The 19967-nt window shown below is 43.0% G+C and overlaps 1 protein-coding gene across 3 annotated transcripts in view; it reads right to left on the bottom strand.

The window, feature by feature from the left end:
- The window catches only part of EPC1 (enhancer of polycomb homolog 1), a 55627-nt gene extending 38173 nt beyond the window's left edge, over nt 1-17454 (bottom strand). The window contains exon 1 of one of the 3 annotated variants that reach the window (XM_007667811.4): nt 17169-17454. In XM_007667811.4, coding sequence (XP_007666001.1) covers nt 17169-17171 — 3 coding nt within the window. In that variant the 5' untranslated portion in view covers nt 17172-17454. Of the gene's footprint in view, nt 1-1820; nt 2288-17168 lie in introns of those variants that run through there. The other 2 variants (XM_007667810.3, XM_007667809.3) reach the window with 2 other exon arrangements.
- Nucleotides 17455-19967: the final 2513 nt, after the last annotated feature.

Below are 19967 nucleotides of genomic sequence, written 5' to 3'. Positions count from 1 at the left end.
CTCATTTCCCCAAACATTTAAATGATGTCAACCACAAAACAATCTTGCCTTTAAACCAATACCACTCCTTGGTTGCAAGGCCAAGAACAGTAATTTCTAGAGTAGTATAATCGCCACCTCCCACCCTGAAAGACATCTATGCCAGACCTACCAACAGAAATAAAACAAAAAGACAAGAGTACTGCAGTCAGAAGAACTTTAATTGGACAAATAAACAAAGTCACTTCAGTTGACAAGAGTTACACTATTCTACTCTAAAGTTTATACAAGTGGAAAGAGTGCTAAAAGCCAGTGCAGAGTTGGAAGAAGTCTCAAAAGTATTTAGTTTCCTAAAAGAACTCAAAACGTATTGGACTTCTTGAGACCCATGACGTCTCAAAAGTAACACTGACGGTTACAATTGTTTTTACTTAGAGGGTAACCCAGTTTTATCAACTTTTATTTCAACACGTAAAGTTACAAATCATAATCGCTACTACACATTGAAAATCCTTGATATTACAGAACCACAGGAAACCATTACAGTGTAAAAATACAGAAATTGAGTATTACGTCCTAATTCAAGGGAGATTTTTCCATAACAATGCTGCCAATAAATCCACACGCTCGGTTGCCTTCTTTGAATTGTCAATAACAGTGCACACCGTTTAAAAAGGCTGTACCTGCAAACCAAGGGGCAATGCAATTCCTTAGGGTTAGGAGATACATCGAGTTACTCTATCAAAGGCCTGAGGGGGAAGAGCCTCAAGGGCCTTGGGTCTGGAACGCAACTTCCTCGATAGGACACAAAAGTACGAATCGCCCTTCCACCTAAGGCTGCAACAAGACCTAAACGGCCGGGGTTACGGAAGCCCCCCCCTCCCCCCCGCCCCCGCCCCAATTCGGAAGGGAGAGGTTGCAGTTTACAAGCACCTCAAGCCCTCGAGGCAACTACGGGGGCGAACTTTCCCGGAGCCCTGTTCAGCCCTTTCCCACTTACGGCCACGGCTCTGCCCCTCTACAGAGCGCTAGTTGTCAGGACCCCTTGAAGGCCTTTAACGGGGCAGATCGTGCCGAACGCCGGGCCAGCTCCCCTCCGATAAGCCGTGGGCCCCCTATGAACCTGCATGGTTTTCCGTCTCCAGGTACGACGGAGGTGGGGATAGTAAGGGGGGGGTGCACAGCAGTGGCGCGGAGAAAGGGGCCTGTTGGTGACGGAGGCCCATGGGTGTCGTGAAGGGGACGGTGGGGCGATGACGGATCCCGCCGAGCGACCCCCCCCCCCCCCCCTCGCTGGGGGCGGAGGGGCCGCTGCCCACACGCGGCGAGCCGAGCCCGGCTGGCGGCGCGCGCCCCACTCCGGCGGCTCCCCGGGCGACCCTGCAGCGCCACCCAGCGTCGCGCCGTCGCGCCTGCAGGCGCGCGCCCCCCGCCCGCCCGCGCGCCGCGTCGTCCCCCCCGCGCGCCCCCGCCCCCCCCCCGTCTCCTCATCCCGCTTCCCTCGCTGCACAAGGCCCAACCCCAGCACTAAAGACCACAAAATGGCCGCCGGCCGCTCCGTCACGTGACCCCCTTTGTGCCTTTCGGGCCCCCCAAGTCCGCCGCCCCCGGTCGAAAGCGGTCGGGGGCGGCGGGGGGCGGGCGAGCGGCCCCTCGGGGTCGGCGGCGGCCCAAGGTGGAGGCCCGGGGAGGCCGGGGGGAGGCCCCGGGGGCGCCCGGGGGTCGGGGGGGAAGAGAAGATGGCGGCCATTTTGTGTGGGGCCGGCTGGCTCCGTCGCCGCCGCAGGCAGCAGGGGGAGCGGGGCCCGGCGGCGGGGCGGGCAAGGGGAGTTAACACGTACCGACTCCTCTTCTTTCTCCATCCCGGTGGGCATCTGCGGGACGGCCCTGTTTATCGAGGCGTATTCGTGCAGGTCGGGCAGGTCCTCGCAGCGGAAAACCGGCAGCGGCTTCGAGGCGTCCAGCGCCCGCGCCCGAAACGACAATTTACTCATCTCAGGCGCAGCAGATACCTCTCCGCTCTGGGGAAACGGCCCCGGCCAGCGGGATCATGGAGAACCCGGGGTCCGGGCCCCACTCGCCAACCGCTACCGGGGACTGGAATGACGGAGCGCGGAGCTCGCTGTCCGGGCACTGCCACCAGCCGGGGGGAGGGGGGGGGAGGTGGGTGTCTGCGCCGCGCCGCGCCGCTCTCGCTCGCTCTCTTCAATACGCCATGGCCAACATGGCGGACATTAAAACTCCACTGTGCGCTCTTCAGCCAACCCCAGCCATTCCCCACACTGCATCGCGCAGCGGCGCGGGCACGCGGGGGGGGAGGGGAGGGAGAGCGCGGGCTCGAGGCGAGGCGCCGGCACGAGCCGCGCGCGTCGCCGCCGCCGCTCCCGCTCCCCCCCCCCCGCCCTCCTCCTCCTCCTCCTCCTCCGTCCCCCCTGTCGCTGCCCGCCCGACCCCCTGCCGTCCCCTCCGACGGGGAGGACGCGAGCCACCGAAGCGGCGGCCGTTCCGCTCCCCAGATAGCGGTTGCGGAGCCACCCGGGAACCGCTTGCCTTTGGGCCCCGGTCCCTCCCACCCCTCCATTCGCCCGCTCTCCTCACACACTCCCACCACCACTGGGCCTTGCGGGAGCGGACGGGCCGTCGCCCCCCCCGGCCCGCCTCAGGACCATCCCCTCAGGAGAAAGGGGCTGAAGGAGAGTCGGGGGGCTTCATTCTCGGTGCCCCCCCGACTCTCCGACCCCCTCACGCCCTTCTTTCCTCGGCTCTCAGCCCTTAATTCCACGGCACCTGTCACCCCAGCGTTCACTCAGTAGTATTTCTTGAGCGCTTACTCTGGGCAGGGCACTGTACTAAGCGCTTGGACACTTCAGCAACAGATAGAGACCACCCCTGCCCACTGACGGGCTCACAGGCTAATCGGGGGAGACAGACGGACAAAAAGAAGACAACTTCATCACGATAAAGAGACTCAGGGGGATGTACCTCCAAAACCCTTCGCTAAACCCTCAACCCGCCTCCCGGCAGATCAGAGAGGGGGCAGGGGGGTGGGAACCATCACTGCTCGACCGACATTCGGCGCAGCTCGTTTTTAAAATTATCCCCGAAAGGTGACGAACTTCTTTTCTGAAACCGACCGCTGTTCGGACCAACAGGGCTTTCATTTTTTTTTTTCCGGGAAAAAGAACGAGACACTCAGATACAAAACAACGTTTTAAAAGTTGTTGGCTTTTTTTTTTTTTAAAAAAAAAAACAATCCCAAGGACTTAAACCTCCTGTTGGTTTTCTTCTGAGGAAACGAGTTACATTGACATTCCACATTTATTGGAACTCCAGAATGTGCTAAGCACCACACCGAACATGGAATCATCCACTTTCTAAATACTCGGGCTCATAATCGGGTTCCTGTTGCTACGCATTTAAAAAAATCTATTACCGTTTACTATAAAGAGGGACAAATTTTCATTAGGCTTTTTTCATAACGCAGGCTAAAACATTTTAGTACATGACAGGGGCCACGCTAGTCTTCGGACATATCTCTGGGATTTCACGGTCCTTACTTTCAACTAATAATTACTTATAATAATCGAGTAAAATACAAGGGTTAGGCTACTTTAAAATAGCCATGATTCATATAGAGTTATTACCACTTATACTGCTCTGCGTTTTGGCACTTTTCACTGTAAACCTGGAATTATATAGAGAAAGATGACCTGTTGAGAACTTGGAGGAAATGGCATCTGTCAGAAGTAGGAGTGATGCAGGTTGACCGTATGAGGGGAATTGCTCATTTATTTACTGAGGACATTGGAACAATTTTCCAAAGAAGTTTAAGGAATGTTCTTCCTTAAAGATGTCATCTTCAGAGGACAGACAGCTACCTGTATGGGCCTGCTTAGATTACTGTAGCAGAAAAGTACCAAAAATTTACTAGCCCACAAAAATGTTCTACCAGTTTGCCCTTTCCTCAGGCTATGTGGCCTCTACAGATAGTAAAAAATAAATAAATAAAAATAAAAGAAGGCCTCAACTACCAGGTTTGCCATAAACTATTATATGCCCACGGCACACACTAAACATATCTCCTAAACTGGCTTAGCCTCAGTCTACCCTGGTGCCAGGGCCCAAGATAACTTCTCAATCTAAAAATGACAAGAAGTGGGCAATAGTACTTGTGTTAACTGAGTGCCCTCTTGGTGTGGTGCACTGTACTAAGCTCTTGGGTAGTACAAAATAGTGAAGTGACAGATTCCCTGCCCACAGGGTGCTAACACTTTAATGGGCGAGAGAAACATAAAAATATTGACCTAGGAGGAAGAAAAAATTGTTACTTACCCTAACCAAAAATATTTCCACCTTTAGGGTCAAATGTGACTGTTATTTTGTCTTTAGATAACAATAAAAACACCCTGTTAAATACCTGAGTTAAATACTTGAGTTAGTTTGGCCCAACATGAGTCATGCGATATTTAATGGCTAATGATTATATTTTATGATTCCTCCCTCTCTTCTGTGAGAATACTCCAAGACTATCTAGACTACACCTCTAACAGGCATGTTACCAGGTATTTTTGGTATTTTTATCATAGCATGGGCCCTTGGGGGAATACAGGTTTGTGTGTGGTTGAGGGGGAGGGCTGTCCACAAGAACTGGCCTAACTATAATGGCTTTTGCTTGGAAGTTTGGACAACTCTGGCTTTTGTGATAGCCTTGAAAAGTGACTTTGGTCCATAATGCTCCTAGCAAAAAATTACAGCAGAGGAAAATAAATCAAGCAGAAACAGAATTTGGAGAATAAGAACCATGTCTACTTTCCACAAATATTTGCTAACACTGTAGTGTACTATACTGTACTAGGCACATGGAAATGTAACATTTCTTAAAAATTTGCAGCCACTATCTACATATCTTGCATGCTGGAAAAATAAATTTTTTTTCTTAAACTAAATTACCAGACTTCGATACCAATACAGTAAATGCTAACATAACCACCTTTTCTTTTGTATGTTCTCACAAGTGCTTAGTACAAGGCACTACATTTTCTACGGACAGTAAAGGTTCTCAATAAATACTGTTGATGAGGATGATAATAATCGTAATAATCAAATCTTTCTTAAAGGGCTAGGGCCAAACTGAAAAACGTCTGTGCCAGTAGTGTAAACTGGCATCTCATTCATTCTCCCCCTCCTTCTGACATTTTTATATTCTGCACAGGGGAGTTGGGCACCAGATAAAATGGAGGAATCCTGATACAAGTTAAGGAAGGGCAACACCTGCCCTCTTCCTTCCTGATGGCCATCACACACATTGCAGTGTCTCGGTGAGCAACAACAGGATCTGCCCCATGCTCCACAAGTTCCTTCCTGTGTACTTCCTCCTTAATCACAAATGCATTAGAGGATACCAATACAGAGCCCCCAATAGGGGAATGAATTATGATTTTTCTGAACTCCATTTTATTCATAAACTACAACCACAATGTTGAAGGAAAAATTGTACCCAAATTTCATATTCGGCAAACCCAAATTTGCATTTCATGGCAATATGGCTATTTGGTCTATCTCATCTATTTGAAAATAATAAAATTCCGAGAAGCTTACTGTCCTTAAAAGTCTGAACAGTAAACCCTACAGTGAAAGACTGAATTGAGAGCTTAAGCAAATGCCATAATATTATTCAATTAGTTATTTCAGGTTGTATTTTTGGCGATAAAGTTTGGCTATATTAAAAAATCAGATGACAAGTATCAAGCCTTCACTTGACCCTGAGATTCGTTAGTTACAGTCATTTTGTAACCTTGAGGAAGTCATGAACTATGTGTACCACTGTTTTCTGCTAGGGATAAACAGTACCTGTCTCCTACATGGGATGGATGTGAGGATAAATTGAGTACTAATAGGTGAAATGTTCTTTGAATTTAGATATTTAATCACAGCACCCAGTACCAATGTGGCCTAGGAGAAGCAGTGTAGCCTAACGGATAGAACACAGGACTGGGATTCAGGAGAAGAGCGTTCTAATCCCACCTCAGCCACTTGCCTGTTGTGTTACCTTGGGTAAATCACTTCATTTTTCATCTGTAAAATGGGATTAAGTATCTGTTCTCCCTCCCCCCTTAGATTATGAGCCTCATGTTGGACAGGGACTGTGTCCTATCTTGTCTACACTAGTGCTTAACACATAATAAACATTTAACAAACGCCACAATTATCATTAACACCCTAAAGGCTTGGGAGAGTATTATGGAGTAAGTAGATGTGATACCTGCCCTCAAAGAGCTCACAGTCTAGTGGGGGAGAGAGACACTAAGTTACAGATAGAGGGAAATCAGGAGAGTATAAAGACAAGTGGAACTCAGATGTGTGTATTGGAGGGGAATGTCAGCAATCTCCCTTGATCTGGAATAGGTCACTGTTGGTTTGGTATAAAAATAGCTCCAGGGAAGAAGCTATTAGGACTGTGCCACAGGTTAAAAAGTGCATTGCCAACGGCCCTGCCGCATTCCTCAAACCCGAGCAGGAACACAAGCGGCAAGGACAAGAGAGTACAACTGGCGCCATGCAAACCTCTACCACTATCATCTTGGTCCTGAAGTCTCAGGGGCTCTGAAGGCTTGTGCATCATTCTTGACATGAGAGCATCTTCATCAAGTCAATACATACATCATCCACTGCCTTAATCAGCTGAGAGAAAACTGGTGAAAGTGGAAAGGAAGGAGACGGATGTCAAACGGAAAGCTAGAAGGGAAACTGATATTAAACAATTTAAATCTAGTGGGGAAGGAATGGGGGTAGCTAAGTGCTTTAGAGGGCATGACGACAAGTGCACGAGTGGCTCAGAAAATGGCAAGAGGGATGGAATTTCGCTGGGGAGTTGAGAGGTTATTTAGGGAAGGCTGACTGGAGGAGATGTGATTTTTTGAAGGGCTTTGAAGATGGGGAGAGTGAAGGGGGAGGAAGTTCCAGACAGGAGGGAATCAGAAGGAAGACCATGACCACGAGGTTAGTGGCAAGGAGAATAAGAGCAAAGTACAGTAAGTTGGCATTAGCGGAGTGAAGCATTTGGACTAGACTGTAGTGGGAGAGGAGCAAAGATAAATAAGGGAGAGAGGGCTGATTGAGTGACTTCAAGCTGATAGTCAAGAGTTTCTAATAAGGTTGGTATTTGTTAAGCGCTTACTATGTGCAGAGCACTGTTCTAAGCGCTGGGGGAGACACGGGGGAATCAGGTTGTCCCACATGGGGCTCACAATCTTAATCCCCATTTTACAGATGAGGTAACTGAGGCCTAGAGAAGTTAAGTGACTTGCCCACAGTCACACAGCTGACAAGTGGCAGAGCTGGGATTCCAACTCATGACCTCTGACTCCAAAGCCCATGCTCTTTCCACTGAGTCACGCTGCTACGTGATGTAGAGAGGAATGGGTAACCACTGGAGGATTTGGGGAGTGGGGAGATGTGTGCAAAACTGAAAGTGAACTTTTAAAAATTAAATGATGGAAGGAACTCTCTGTTTAGAATGTTTTCCCCATGATTGTTAAGAGTGCTACAGTATTCTAAGCAAAAGCAGCACGTATCTGGTCAGAGCAACATTGATACTGATTTAAATCTTAATTTTACTTGTTGCTTTCCCAGTAAATCTTTAGGAACAGATATGTCTTTATATTCCTGAGAAAAAATATGCTTTAGTAACAAAATAACTATATGAATTATGATTCTATTTGAAGTCTTCTAATAAAACCCTATTTTCACTCATTACTTCACAAACAACCCTCTGCCACTTGCCTGCAGTGTGACCTTGGACAAGTCACTTAACTTACCTAGTGCTTCAGTTCCTCATTTGTAAATGGAATTCAATATCTGTCCCCTCCTACTGAGACTGAGTCCCATGTGAGAGAAGGACTGTGACCTGATTATCTTGTATCTACCCCAGCGCTTAGTACAACTCTTGGCACACAGTATGTACTTAAATTTGAAAATTATTAATAATGGTTATATTATTAATAGTATTACTGATAATAACTATAAGAAGCATAGTGGAAAGAGCACAGGCTTGGGAGTCAGAGGTCGTGGGTTCTAATCCCAGCTCTACCACTTGTCAGCTGTGTGACCGTGGGCAAGCCACTTAACTTCTCTGTGCCTAAGTTACCTCATCTGTAAAGCGGGGATGAAGACTGTGAGCTCCATGTGGGACCATCTGATTAACCTGTATCTACCCCTGTGCTTAGAACAGTGCTTGGCACATAGTAAGTGCTTAACAAATACTATTATTATTATATTATTCCAAGGAGAACACTGACTCATATGTGAATTAGGGGGAAAAAAACTGAACCAACTCACATTTGAAGGTAGCATTTTTCTTTTTCCCCCATTTTCACAACTCATCCAATCTTCTCAGAGATCCCAAGTACTGAGGTTGTGTCTGAAAGGGCATTGCTTTGATGATGGTGGACTTAGTGCAGTCAAGGGCCTCACGCTTTGTGACTATCTTCCAACTTACTGTTAAGTAGTCTATATAGGTAGCATTGGTGGGTCTATTCTACAAGTGAGTGTAGACAGTGGAATGATCTCAAAGCCATAAAGATGTTTGGATACAACTGCTCAACAGAGTGTTAATATGCTTTGAATCTGATGCCACGTTAGCACTACACTCTGTCAGTCTCCCAGAATGCCCTAATGACCTATGGGGAATGTAGGCAAATCAGTCCCCTTACTCCCTGGGTCTCGTAATTTTTGTCCTTTTCATTCCTTGCAATTTCCTTAAGTTTCCAGGTAGACCTGATGAAGGGTGTAACACCACACTGCTCTACCCAAGAGACCAGCTATGGCCCAGTCACCTAATAGTGGGTAAACACTGCAGCACGAGCATCATTCCCATGGTATAGAACTGAGTGTACCTACTGAAATTTTTAATATATGATACGCAGGAGAGCTGGGTTCATGAAGAAAAGAATCCAGTAGGACATTTCCTGGAGATTTCTCTGCTTCATTTGAAAGGAGCAGAGAATCAAACTGAGATAGAAGAGCAGAGGCTTTTGACGGAGTTAGTCAACATCTACCTTTCCATGATTCTGTGCTAATCTTCAAGGAAATAGAGAAGCTGGCTTTTAGTCTGTGCTTGAGAAAGGTCAGTAGCTGAACAACGGTTTCTCTGTGCTGTTGTAGATGAAGCAAGGAAGGTAATGTGTGCAGGAAGAGGTGGAAAAGCATTTGAACAACAAAATCAGCACAGAACTGGGGCAGGAGAGTTGGGGCTGCCTCAGTTCATCGAAGATCTTTGCCCCTTCTAGCTAGCCCCACCTGCATGGCCTGCCTTCCAAGACCCAGGCCGAAGCGGAGAAGTTGGGCTTCAAGTCTGTGTCTGGGGAAGGCCAGGAAAAGTGGGGCAGGGAGGGAACTGAATTCCTTGCAATGATTGAACCTAATGCCAGGGATACTGGTGGATCTTGGGCTAAGTCATCAATTAATGCATGATGTACTGTAGTACACAGTACTGTACTGTGATAGTTCAATTGTTATCATGCTTCAGGGAAGAAATCCTATTAAGTATAATGTTTCGACAAAATACCGTTAAGCTAGATTTTCACAAATTGCTGCCATTTTGTAGTAGCTGGCAATAACACACACACACACACACACACACACAGACACGTCAGTTGGATTTTTCCACTGCAGATCATCGACACTGTTTACATGAGTCTCCTGCAGACACAAAAAAGAGCTAAGCACAACTTAACAGCTCCTATCATTTCAAGTTTGATTTCCCTGCATATTTCCATACATTCAGTTTGACAACAGAGAACCGTGCTTTCACTCCAGCTGGTAAATTTGGTTTTTGAATACAGGTAACACGATCAGCTTGAGGACTCTCAAAAATGTAACCTGATTGGCTAAAATCATGATGGGGAGCCCAAAGCCCTTTCCCCATCAATCCATAGTGCCTGAATCCAAACTTTTCCAACTCTCTGGCACCAGCAGGACTACAATCCTTTGTCTTGGTCTTCTAAGGCTCTTATTTTTTCAGTCATTTGTAGCTGAGTATACCTGTCAGGGACCACACAGAAGTGATCGCACAATTATAACCCCACTCCTATGAGGGCTTAATTGATACTAGAGGTTCCCAATTCAGGTTCTGGGATGGGTCTGCTGACACCGGTAAGGAAGGTGACAGAGATAAATTTGGCTGGTGCTGGAATCTAAAAATACCTTCCAACAGGCCACAGAGATGGAGGAACTCAACTGACAATGGAAGGATTCATGGGAGGTTGTTTTTCCAAATACCTGAGCTCCACAAACTGTTAATATTAAATTGCTGAACTCCCTGATTTCTCAGAAGTCTCAGGCATTAAGGTCTCAGCCAATTGGTTTGAAAATTTTGTGGCTTTTGAATCATCACAAGGGTGAACATAAACTACAGATTAGTCTGAAAGTAATGAATATTTTTTATTATGCTTATTGCTCACCTTCATGATTGAAGATATTCTTCTGACAGTGGGGCTTTATTCATGTGGGTGGATGTGGTTGATTAAAACAATCAAGTGTCCTTTCCACACTCTGTACATGTCTAGATTGTCCTTTGCTAAATTATATTACATTTGTTATTTTCAGTGCCTAGTGCTCCTTTATACTCTATCCCTTAGTACCACATCTTTCTAAAGTCTACTCTAAAAGAGCTACCCCATTTTAGGTGTTGACCCTTTGAAATATCAAAATATGGTTCATGGGGGGGGGCAGTGAGGAGGAGAGAATACAGCTTTAAAGTAATCACAGACCTCTAATTTTTGCACTGAAACGACGACAAATGTAACAAAACTCAGAATCTTAAGCAATGACCCTGTCGGGTCCCTTCAACTATTTTGCAAACACCCAATTGTCCAGGGTCCTCTGCCCTCCAGGAGAGAGGGGAGGGGTGATTATAAGATTCCCCACTGGCCATAAGGGGAATCCCTCATAATGAGTCCAAGAACCACTACTATCTTCCTTCCCCCAAACTACTTCCACCATGGTTGCTGCTCCCAGTTAAATATAGTACCAGCTGGTGTGGAACGGTTCAGTGAAGAGCAGGAGAGGGAAATTCTTGGCAAGGGAAACTTGTCAGTCATCTATCAGAATCTTAATAAACCATACTCTAATATCAGAGTGGAAAAATGGCAAATCTGACTTTGTATTTGGCCAGCCTAGATACCATCTAAGGAAATCAAACAATGGAAAGAAAAGGGATTGGGGAAGGGGAGGAGGGGAAGGTGTCAAATAACTGGTTAGCTATTCAATAGATGAATTGATCTCCCAAAATTCCCCAGGTGCTTCAAATACATGACAAAAAAGGGCAATTTTTTTTACTTCAAAACTATCAAATTCAAATTCTTATTTTTGATGACAAAAGACTTAAATATATTCCAATATGTAAATGAATAATCCCCCCATATTAAACCATCAATTGATTAATCAGTTGTATTTATTGAGCACTTACTGTATGCAGAGTGTTGTACTAAAGCACTTGGGAAAGTACAATACTGTTGGTAGACACGATCCTTGCCCACAAGAATCTTACAATCTTAACCAGAGTACTATAGTATCACAAAAGCAGAAAAAGAAGAAATCTGTGAATTTTTCTGTTCCCCTACATTCATTACATTTTATTAAGTGGTAAAATAATTATACAGTAGGTATATTAATTTATATCAAATTAATAATTTAAATTTCTACTAATCTTTGAAAACAATCCATAATCCCTTTCCATATTAAATTTGCAATCACAATTCATTTATTTTCTTTGTAGTGTGAGCAAATTAGACAAAGCCACCCTATGCTCAAGCACTTGAACGAAGTCTCCCACTAGGTGGTAACGAAAGCATTAACGTGCCTAACTTCCTATTATTATAGTACACCTGAGGGCTTGGAGAACGTGCCCTGGACTCAGTCTCCTTTCCTCAAACAAAATACATTTGACTGCTTGATGCCATTCCTTGTAAGAGAATCACTTTACTTTCTATATCATCTTTGAAGGTTACCTTGGCATTTTTTAAAAATATGAGTGACTTCTCCTCCCTTAGATTGTGAGCCCCCAAGGGAGAGGAACCATGTCTAATTTCCCATCTGTGTATTCTCTACCAGCACTTAGTATACTGCCCTGCACAACGTAAACACTTAATATTACTACTGCTTCTAATACTACCAAAAGCAGGATAACTATTCTTCTAGATTGTAGCCCTTGTCCAACCTCATTACTCTTGATTGAAAGATTTAATTTTCTCAATCCTCTTGAAACCTGATTGGCCTTCTGGCTGCAACTGAAACCACCACCTTTATTTTCCAGTTACTACTCTACCATTCCCTTTAGATGTTTTCTTCTCTTTAATTTCTCTAACATTCCATTTTCAGTCTCTAATGTGCAAATTCCCAAACTGTATTTTGTCAGGGGGTAAATATAACAAAGATGTGTTATTTGTATTATTAAAATGTTTGGGGTCTGTTCATAATTTGAGCAGACCATATTCCCATGATATGCTATGGACTGCAGAGTCTGGGGAAGAAAGTGTGGCCGAGTGGAAAGCACATGGACCTGGGAATCAGGAGACCAATTAATCAATTAAATGTATTGAGCACTTATTGTGTGCAGAACACTATACTGAGCGCTTGGGAAAAATACAATATCACAGACTTGGTAGACATTTCCTGCTCAAAACAAGCTTACAGTCTAAAGGCCTATAGCACCCGATATTCCCAGGTGGTCTACCATCCACGTAAAACATGGTTCTTGCCCTTGAGCTTTTGCGGTTAAATGGAGAAGACAAATCAACAGAAACTGAAGCAGCAAGATTGAAGTGAGCAATAGTGAATATAAATAATACACAAAAGTGGACAAAAACAATAACAACCAGATAAATGGCTAAGAATGCTGAAGTAGCTGAAAAGATGGTATAGCCGTAAAAGTGCCCAGTGGATAGAGCATGGGCCTTGGATTCATAAGGACCTGGGTTCTAACCCTGGTTCTGCCACTTGTCTGCTGTGTGACCTTAGGCAAGTCACTTCACTTCTCTGTTCCTCAGTTACCTCATCTGTAAAATGGGAATTAAGACCATGAGACTCAAATGGGACAGGGATTTGCTTGTATCCACTCCAGGGCTTAATATGGTGTCTGGCACATAATAAGTGCTTAACAAATATCATTAATTAGGGAACACCTGATTGCAGGAAAAATTTTTTTTAGAACTCTGGAGGAGGAGAGGGCAAAATGGATTGAGAAGGATGTTCCAGGTAGGAAAAAAGCATGGGTCATGAGAAGGTGAGTAGCGTTCAGCAGGAGTCTGGGTAAAAGTTTATCAGTGGTATTTATTGAGCACTTACTATGTGCAGAGCACTGTACTAAGTTCTTGGGAGAGTATAATATAACAGAGTTAGCTGACACATTCCTTGCCCATAACAAGCTTACAGTCTAGAAACTGTACGTAGTTATGTGGTTATAAAAACTGGCTAAAATGCAGTTTTGAACTACCTCTCTATTTCATATCTATGCTGCCCCTTGCCCGCACTGCTATTGTGAATTGGGAGCTGGATGGCTACACTGGAGAAGTAGCATGGCGTAGTGGATAAAGCACGGGTCTGGCAGTCAGAAGGTTACGGCTTCTAATCCTAGTTCTGCCACTTGTCTGCTGTGTGACCTTAGGCAAGTCACCTTACTTCTCTGGGCCTCAGTTACTTCATCTGTAAAATGTGGCCTGAGACCGTGAGCCCCCTGTGGGACAGGGACGGTATCCAACCCGATTTGCTTGCATCTACCCCAGTGCTTATTAAAGTGTCTGGCACATAGTAAGTGCTTAACAAATACTACAATTACTATTATTACACTTTACTAGGGTTATTCTAGTAATTCAATTTAATGAAGACCTTTAAAATAAATTATGAAAAAGAAAATATACAAATTATTTGAATATCTAGTGTCAAAAAGTAAAACGCAATATATTAATTGGGATTATTAAATTAGGAAAATAGAAAAAAACCTTAATTTGTATAATCAGAATATACATTTTCCTAGAATTGCATATCTTTACTGTAAGACTAGCTTGAATTTCCACAAGTGCTAATGTATTAAATTCCTGTACACATACAATGTCAGGGAAAAATGAATAGTCCTCAATTTGCACCACTGGGGAGATATTTGGGGCTGTGCTGTAGGAGGAAAAGGAAGCACAGGATGGAGTCACTGCCAGGGTGGCAGAAAAGAGAAGGAAGTGCCAAGTGGTGCTGCTGCCAGCTGCCTGGGCTTGCTCTGCAGAGAACTTGCAGAGAAATTTTGCCCCTCACCCCTGAACAGAGATAGAAGGCAGAGAAGGCTGATTGGGATAGTTAGGCACCTGCCTAGATCTTGGAAACACTGAGTTGGGAGAGGGAGGGAGGCAGGGAGGGGAGAGGAAAGTGGGAAAGGAAAAGAACACTCTTTTGCCTTTGCCCTTCAGAGGGCTCTAACGTTAGTCGGGGCTTTGAAACATTTAAGGAACCACTGAAGAAGATAAAAATGAGAAATACTATCTAAAATGTATCATTGTTGTTGATATTAAAACATGGCAAGTGATATCCTGGTTAAATGTATCAATTTACCTCAACCTAAATTTACTATTATTTGAAATATTTTCCTCCACATTCTTCTAGAGAATGTAAAATACGTAAAAATTTGTAGTTCACGTACAAAAATAATTAATTTTGCCTATTAAAGACCACCTTACTCATATTATGCAAATGATTATTTATAAGTTCATATTTCTAAAATATCTGTATGTTGGGTTACGAAAATGAAAGTACAACTGTACAGAATGTTTCAAAATCAATGAACCTCATAGTGATGTTGGAGAACAAAGACTACTGAATAGCTAGCTACATAGGGAGTCCATAACATAAGCATTTTTTTGATTAGAATTTTATATATCTAGTCCAAAATGACTGAAACGATCATCCAAGAACCAAAAGGTTTATGGAAAATAAATTCATAAAAAAGGTATATTCCACCCTCAAGAAAAACTTCAATCTGAGGGTGAAACTCCCCAGCTGAATGTCAATCCAAAGGATCAGCTTTGGTACCCTTGTATGCAGCAGTACTTCATTTATGAGCAAATCTGAATCGATTATAAAAGTCCTAAAGCAGCCATTTTAAAGTTTTTAACATTATTTCAGTATGTAGTCTAAAAATTGAACATAAATGTATAGACAAAAAGAAGGGTTATAACCCAAGTTTTTTTTTTTTAAGTTAAAGGAAAAGTCTCACAATGATAAGCTTTGGAGACATGATTTCCTGAGGGGAAAAAATGGTTTTTAAATTCCATACAAATTCTTAACTGCTGAGATGGAGTAAGCAAAAAAAATAAATAAATTAATCCTTGTGCTGATCCCAAGGAACTAAAATCACAGTCATACAGCATTCATTTTTGTATCTGAATCCTGCAGTATCTCTAGAAATAATATACTGCATTTGACCACTTCAAATATGTTATTATAATACTTCAATTATTCTAAACTGGTTTTAATGCATTAATTTTTCCAACTTAGATACTTGTTAATGCTTGATTGCTAGTTCTTCCTATACTCATTTGAATAGGAAACACACTTAATTTTCCTAGAAAAAGAAAAAAACAAATGCATGCAGAGGCCAAAGAAATATATTTTTGCCCTTTGTAGGCTTTGGGCCTGATTCCATATTCTCCAGCCTGGCATAACTCTCAGTAAGAATAAGCTATAAGAAGGCCAGATTCTGCTGGGGTACATGTGCCCAAGTGTTTTTAAAGTCAAGGGGCTGTTACCCCTTCTCTCCCCCTCAAACACACACACACACACACACACCTGAAAGAAAACTGTCTTCATAATAATTAAGAGGAATAGAAAATAACTTCATCTGTTTCCCTTTTTGAAATCAGAAATGCTCAAATTAAAAAAGGGGACAAGGACACAATAATAGAAGCAATACAGAGTTCTACAACACAATTCTATGCTGACAAATTAGAAGCCAACGTATTAGACACAGAAATGACATTTAACTTTTATAACGTTCAATGAGCTGAAAAGCAAACACCGTGAAGAAATACTTCCGTCTTTTAAACAGTATGATTTTAGACCTTATGGCAATCTAAGATCCTTTGAACTGGGGCAGATACGGGCTGAAGTCCTTATTTCTGGAGAGATAAGATCTGAAGAAACATTAGATATATGCCTCTTCTAAAAACACAATTGCAAACTGCACGCCTGCCCCTGATACCGCTTGGATAGGCTGTGACGACATGTCTGCTCCCATCTATGGTTCACATTATAAAACATTTAGGTAATACAAATGAACAATTCCCTCCGACCAAATTACACTTTCCTTGATAAAAGAAAAGAGAAAGATAATAGATGAGATCTTGCCCCACCTCTTTTTTCCTCTTTTCTTTTAGTGAAACTGACATAAATTGTTGAAGAGCACTACAGCGCCACCAACACAGATCAATGCAAAACAAAAAAGATCTCCCACCGTGCGCAAAAAAAGACCTAGAAAAATGCCAAAAATTACAAAATGTCTCCCAAATGTACCTTTTCATAGGCACACAAGACACTGTATGAAGGATTTCTTACGAGGAGCCTGTAAGAAATAAAACCTTATACTGAGAGCTTTAAAAATGACCGATCTACAAATAAAAGATCTACTATTTAGGAACAGCCATAACTTAATATAAACCGTGTTATGTCAGTCTCCACCTTCATTATACCAAGGGCAGCTTTTCTATAGTTTGTACTAAAGTAATCTATCAACTGCAACCATAAATGGATTTATAGAAATGTTTTGGCTTCAACCACAGTTTGAATATTGATAATCCAGAGCTGGACAAATTAGGTAATACATTTTTTTTATAAAGAGGAGATGCACATATTTGGCATTGCCAACATTTCTGCCACTGAACAAGTCCATCTTGGAATATTTGAGTTATTCTACAGTTCATGGCAATTAAAGTATAATTTATCCTTTAAAATATTTAGCTTAGATAATGGAAAGAAAACTCTTTTTTTATTGTCAAAATTAACCAGACAGGATTGGGTGGACTATGCAGGGATCAAAGCTAAAGAAAAATCCCCAAGATTTATTTCGTTCACAAAAACACAATGAAAATCCTTTTTATCTGGCGGTTTATTTAAAAGATACCCCGATATAGATGGGTAAAATCCTCACTTACCATTAGTGTAGACAGAGAAGACAGTCCTCGCAAAATTGTAACAATATAGACTGGATACTTGAGTCCCTAGAAACAACAGCCTCCATGCAGCATATGGATCTTCAAACCTCCTAAAAATATTAGGTAGATAAAAAGTGATACTTTCTTCCATGATCAGAGGTTGAATGGGGGTGATTTCCCTGAGGATCTGAGGGCGTTGGGAGGGGAAAAAAAATCGGAGAAATAGCCACAGAAGATTAAAAGCAGAGGAGGCAGCAGCAGCCAGAAGACTCTGGGGTTAACAACTTTGCAATGGCAAACAGGCGTGTTCTGATTGGTTAGGAGGGCAGTGTCCCTACAGTCTGCACTATCCCCCACTCTCCCCCCTCCTGCAGCTAGGAAAAAAAATGCAGAGAGTATGTGTGTGTGCTTGTGTGCCTGTGTGTGCGCGCGAGTGAGCGCATGTACCCTTTTACACTGAGCTTTTAAAAGCACAGCCGCCCCGATTACCCCCCACCCACAAAAAAAGAAGTCCAGGTTCCGATGCTAAGTGACACTGCAAAACAATAACCCCCCCCCCCCTTTTCCCTGTAGCTCAAGAAAGGGCCTCAGAGATAAGATTCGGTTCTACCTAACCGACAGCTTTGCCGTAAATATACAGCATTTGCTCAAGCAGGTTGTTAAGCGTTTTAAAACGTCACCTGAAGATTCGTGGGCCTTTCTGTTTTAAGACAACGTTAGAATTAGTTGGATTCAACATCATTCCTTCACCTAGAAAGTCAGATATCTCTGAAAAAAAATCTGTGACTCGTTGAGTGTGACATGCTTAAATTCCTAGAGAAGAATCCAGCTGAAAACAAAATAATCGGTAAGTACATCAATTGTATCAGGAATGGTTTTTCTTTAAAAACTGTTGAAATAACCTTCCTCATATACTAACTGACACAATTCTACCATTGCTGTCCACGAACAAAATGGCTGTGGCACTGAGTTTTTTTGGATCCTCCCACTTTCCTCCCCTTGGCCTCCAGGAAGTGATAAAAGTCCAAAATAAATACAACACAAAAAGTATAATGATCAGCTTGAACTCAGGGGGACATCATCGAATCGAGTGAGGGGCCCTTTAGACATATTCTGCTCTTATTTTACTGTTTTGAAAGTGCATAAACTAATGACTATACATGTACATGACTATGTAACTTGAACTTCCTGCTTTACATATTTATAAGTTCTTTCACCTATCTTGGCAGACTTTCAAAATACGTGGACTGAGAAATTTGATGTTATGTCTCTACTTGTGAACTGAGTCAGGCATTCAGTGGCTGTACAGTTTTTTAAGCATAGATACATTTCTAACAGCTTCAAAGCAAAGATTTCCAACTTTAATAGGAAATTTAAACTCAGATCAATCAGGAAATTACAAACATCTATATAAAATATTCTAGGCCTATGTATAAGCTATAAACATTCTTAAATACCTAGGTAGAGCTTGAAAACTACAGAGAGAGGTTGAAAATGTGTTTGCTAACTTTTTTGCTAGCCAAGTTTCCAAATAAGGATAGAGGAAAAGAAGTTATCTTGGGTAGGTGCATAGCTCAGAAACCCTTCCCCTGCACTTTCTGCCTGCCTGGCACCAATTGAGCAGGGCACAGGGAAAACCTCAGTTCTGTAAAGGTTTGGGGCAAGACAGTGGCTTCCTCTCTCTCTCCATTAGTAAGACAGCTGACAGACCAGGGCCGCCCCAACTGAAACTGCACCCTCTCTGATTGATTCTAGGCAGCTGCCAAATTGTCAGCTGTTTGGCTGTGGCAAATCCAGAGCCCACCCTATGCTATCTACACACGTAGGGAACCACCAAAGCCATTGAAAAGGCTTTGTGTGCATGCTTTACTCCCAAAGACTAGGGCTGTGCATTGTCAGGGAGGAAAATAGATGTAGGCAAATAGTTTGCAGTTGTTATCAAAACTCTATTTGTCAAAGCAAATTTTATGGTTCATTGATAATTTGGTAACTGAGTCATTTTTTTGAGGGAACTTTTTTCCTATAGGAAGGTTACTTTACCTCTGTGAATAGATGACGTGAGATGTACATATGAGATGCTCACTAAACATTAAATCTTACTAGAAGAATCAGCAGCTAGATTAAGAAAATATAGTGATTATGATATATATTAAGCACTGTTTTAAGTGCTGGGGAAGATACAGGATAACCAGGTCAGACAGTGTCCCTGTCCCACACAGGGAGGGAGAACGGGTATTGAATCCCCATTTTACAGATGAGGTAACTGAGCACAGAGAAGGTAAGTGATTTGCCCAAGGTCACACAGCAGGAATGTGGTAAAGCCAGGATAAGAACCCAGGTCCTCTGACTCCCATGTGTTTGCTATTTCTAAGCCATGCTGCTCCTCTACAGTATGTGAGAAAAGGGAGATGGGGAAATTGGATTACTTAATTTTTTAAAAAACCTTGCTCCTATCAGTACTGTTCAATTATCAAACTTTGTTTTAGGGCCAACTCTATTGAAGAACCTTAATTCTTCCTTACCCCAGCTTTATACCCACACTGCAACGTACAAGACAGTGATGGGGGCAGCGGGAACAGTGTAGATATGTGTGTGAGTGGGTGTGTGCAAGTTTGAATGTATGTTTTTATATCAGTGTATTGGAAAACGGTTTTTAAAGGCAATCACCACTCACGCTGTTCCTGAGAAAAATGATAGTCCTGACAAGAAAGCTTTCTGTTACAATTTCTCTATTAGTTTACAGTCCAAAAAAGAACCATACTTATGCCTCTAATAAACAGGTTTTGTTTTACTAATATC

This window comes from Ornithorhynchus anatinus, chromosome 13, assembly GCF_004115215.2.
Source record: "Ornithorhynchus anatinus isolate Pmale09 chromosome 13, mOrnAna1.pri.v4, whole genome shotgun sequence".
NCBI lineage: Eukaryota > Metazoa > Chordata > Mammalia > Monotremata > Ornithorhynchidae > Ornithorhynchus > Ornithorhynchus anatinus.
The sequence above is the reverse complement of the archived record's forward strand: the minus strand, read 5'-3'. Positions and strand labels throughout refer to the sequence as shown.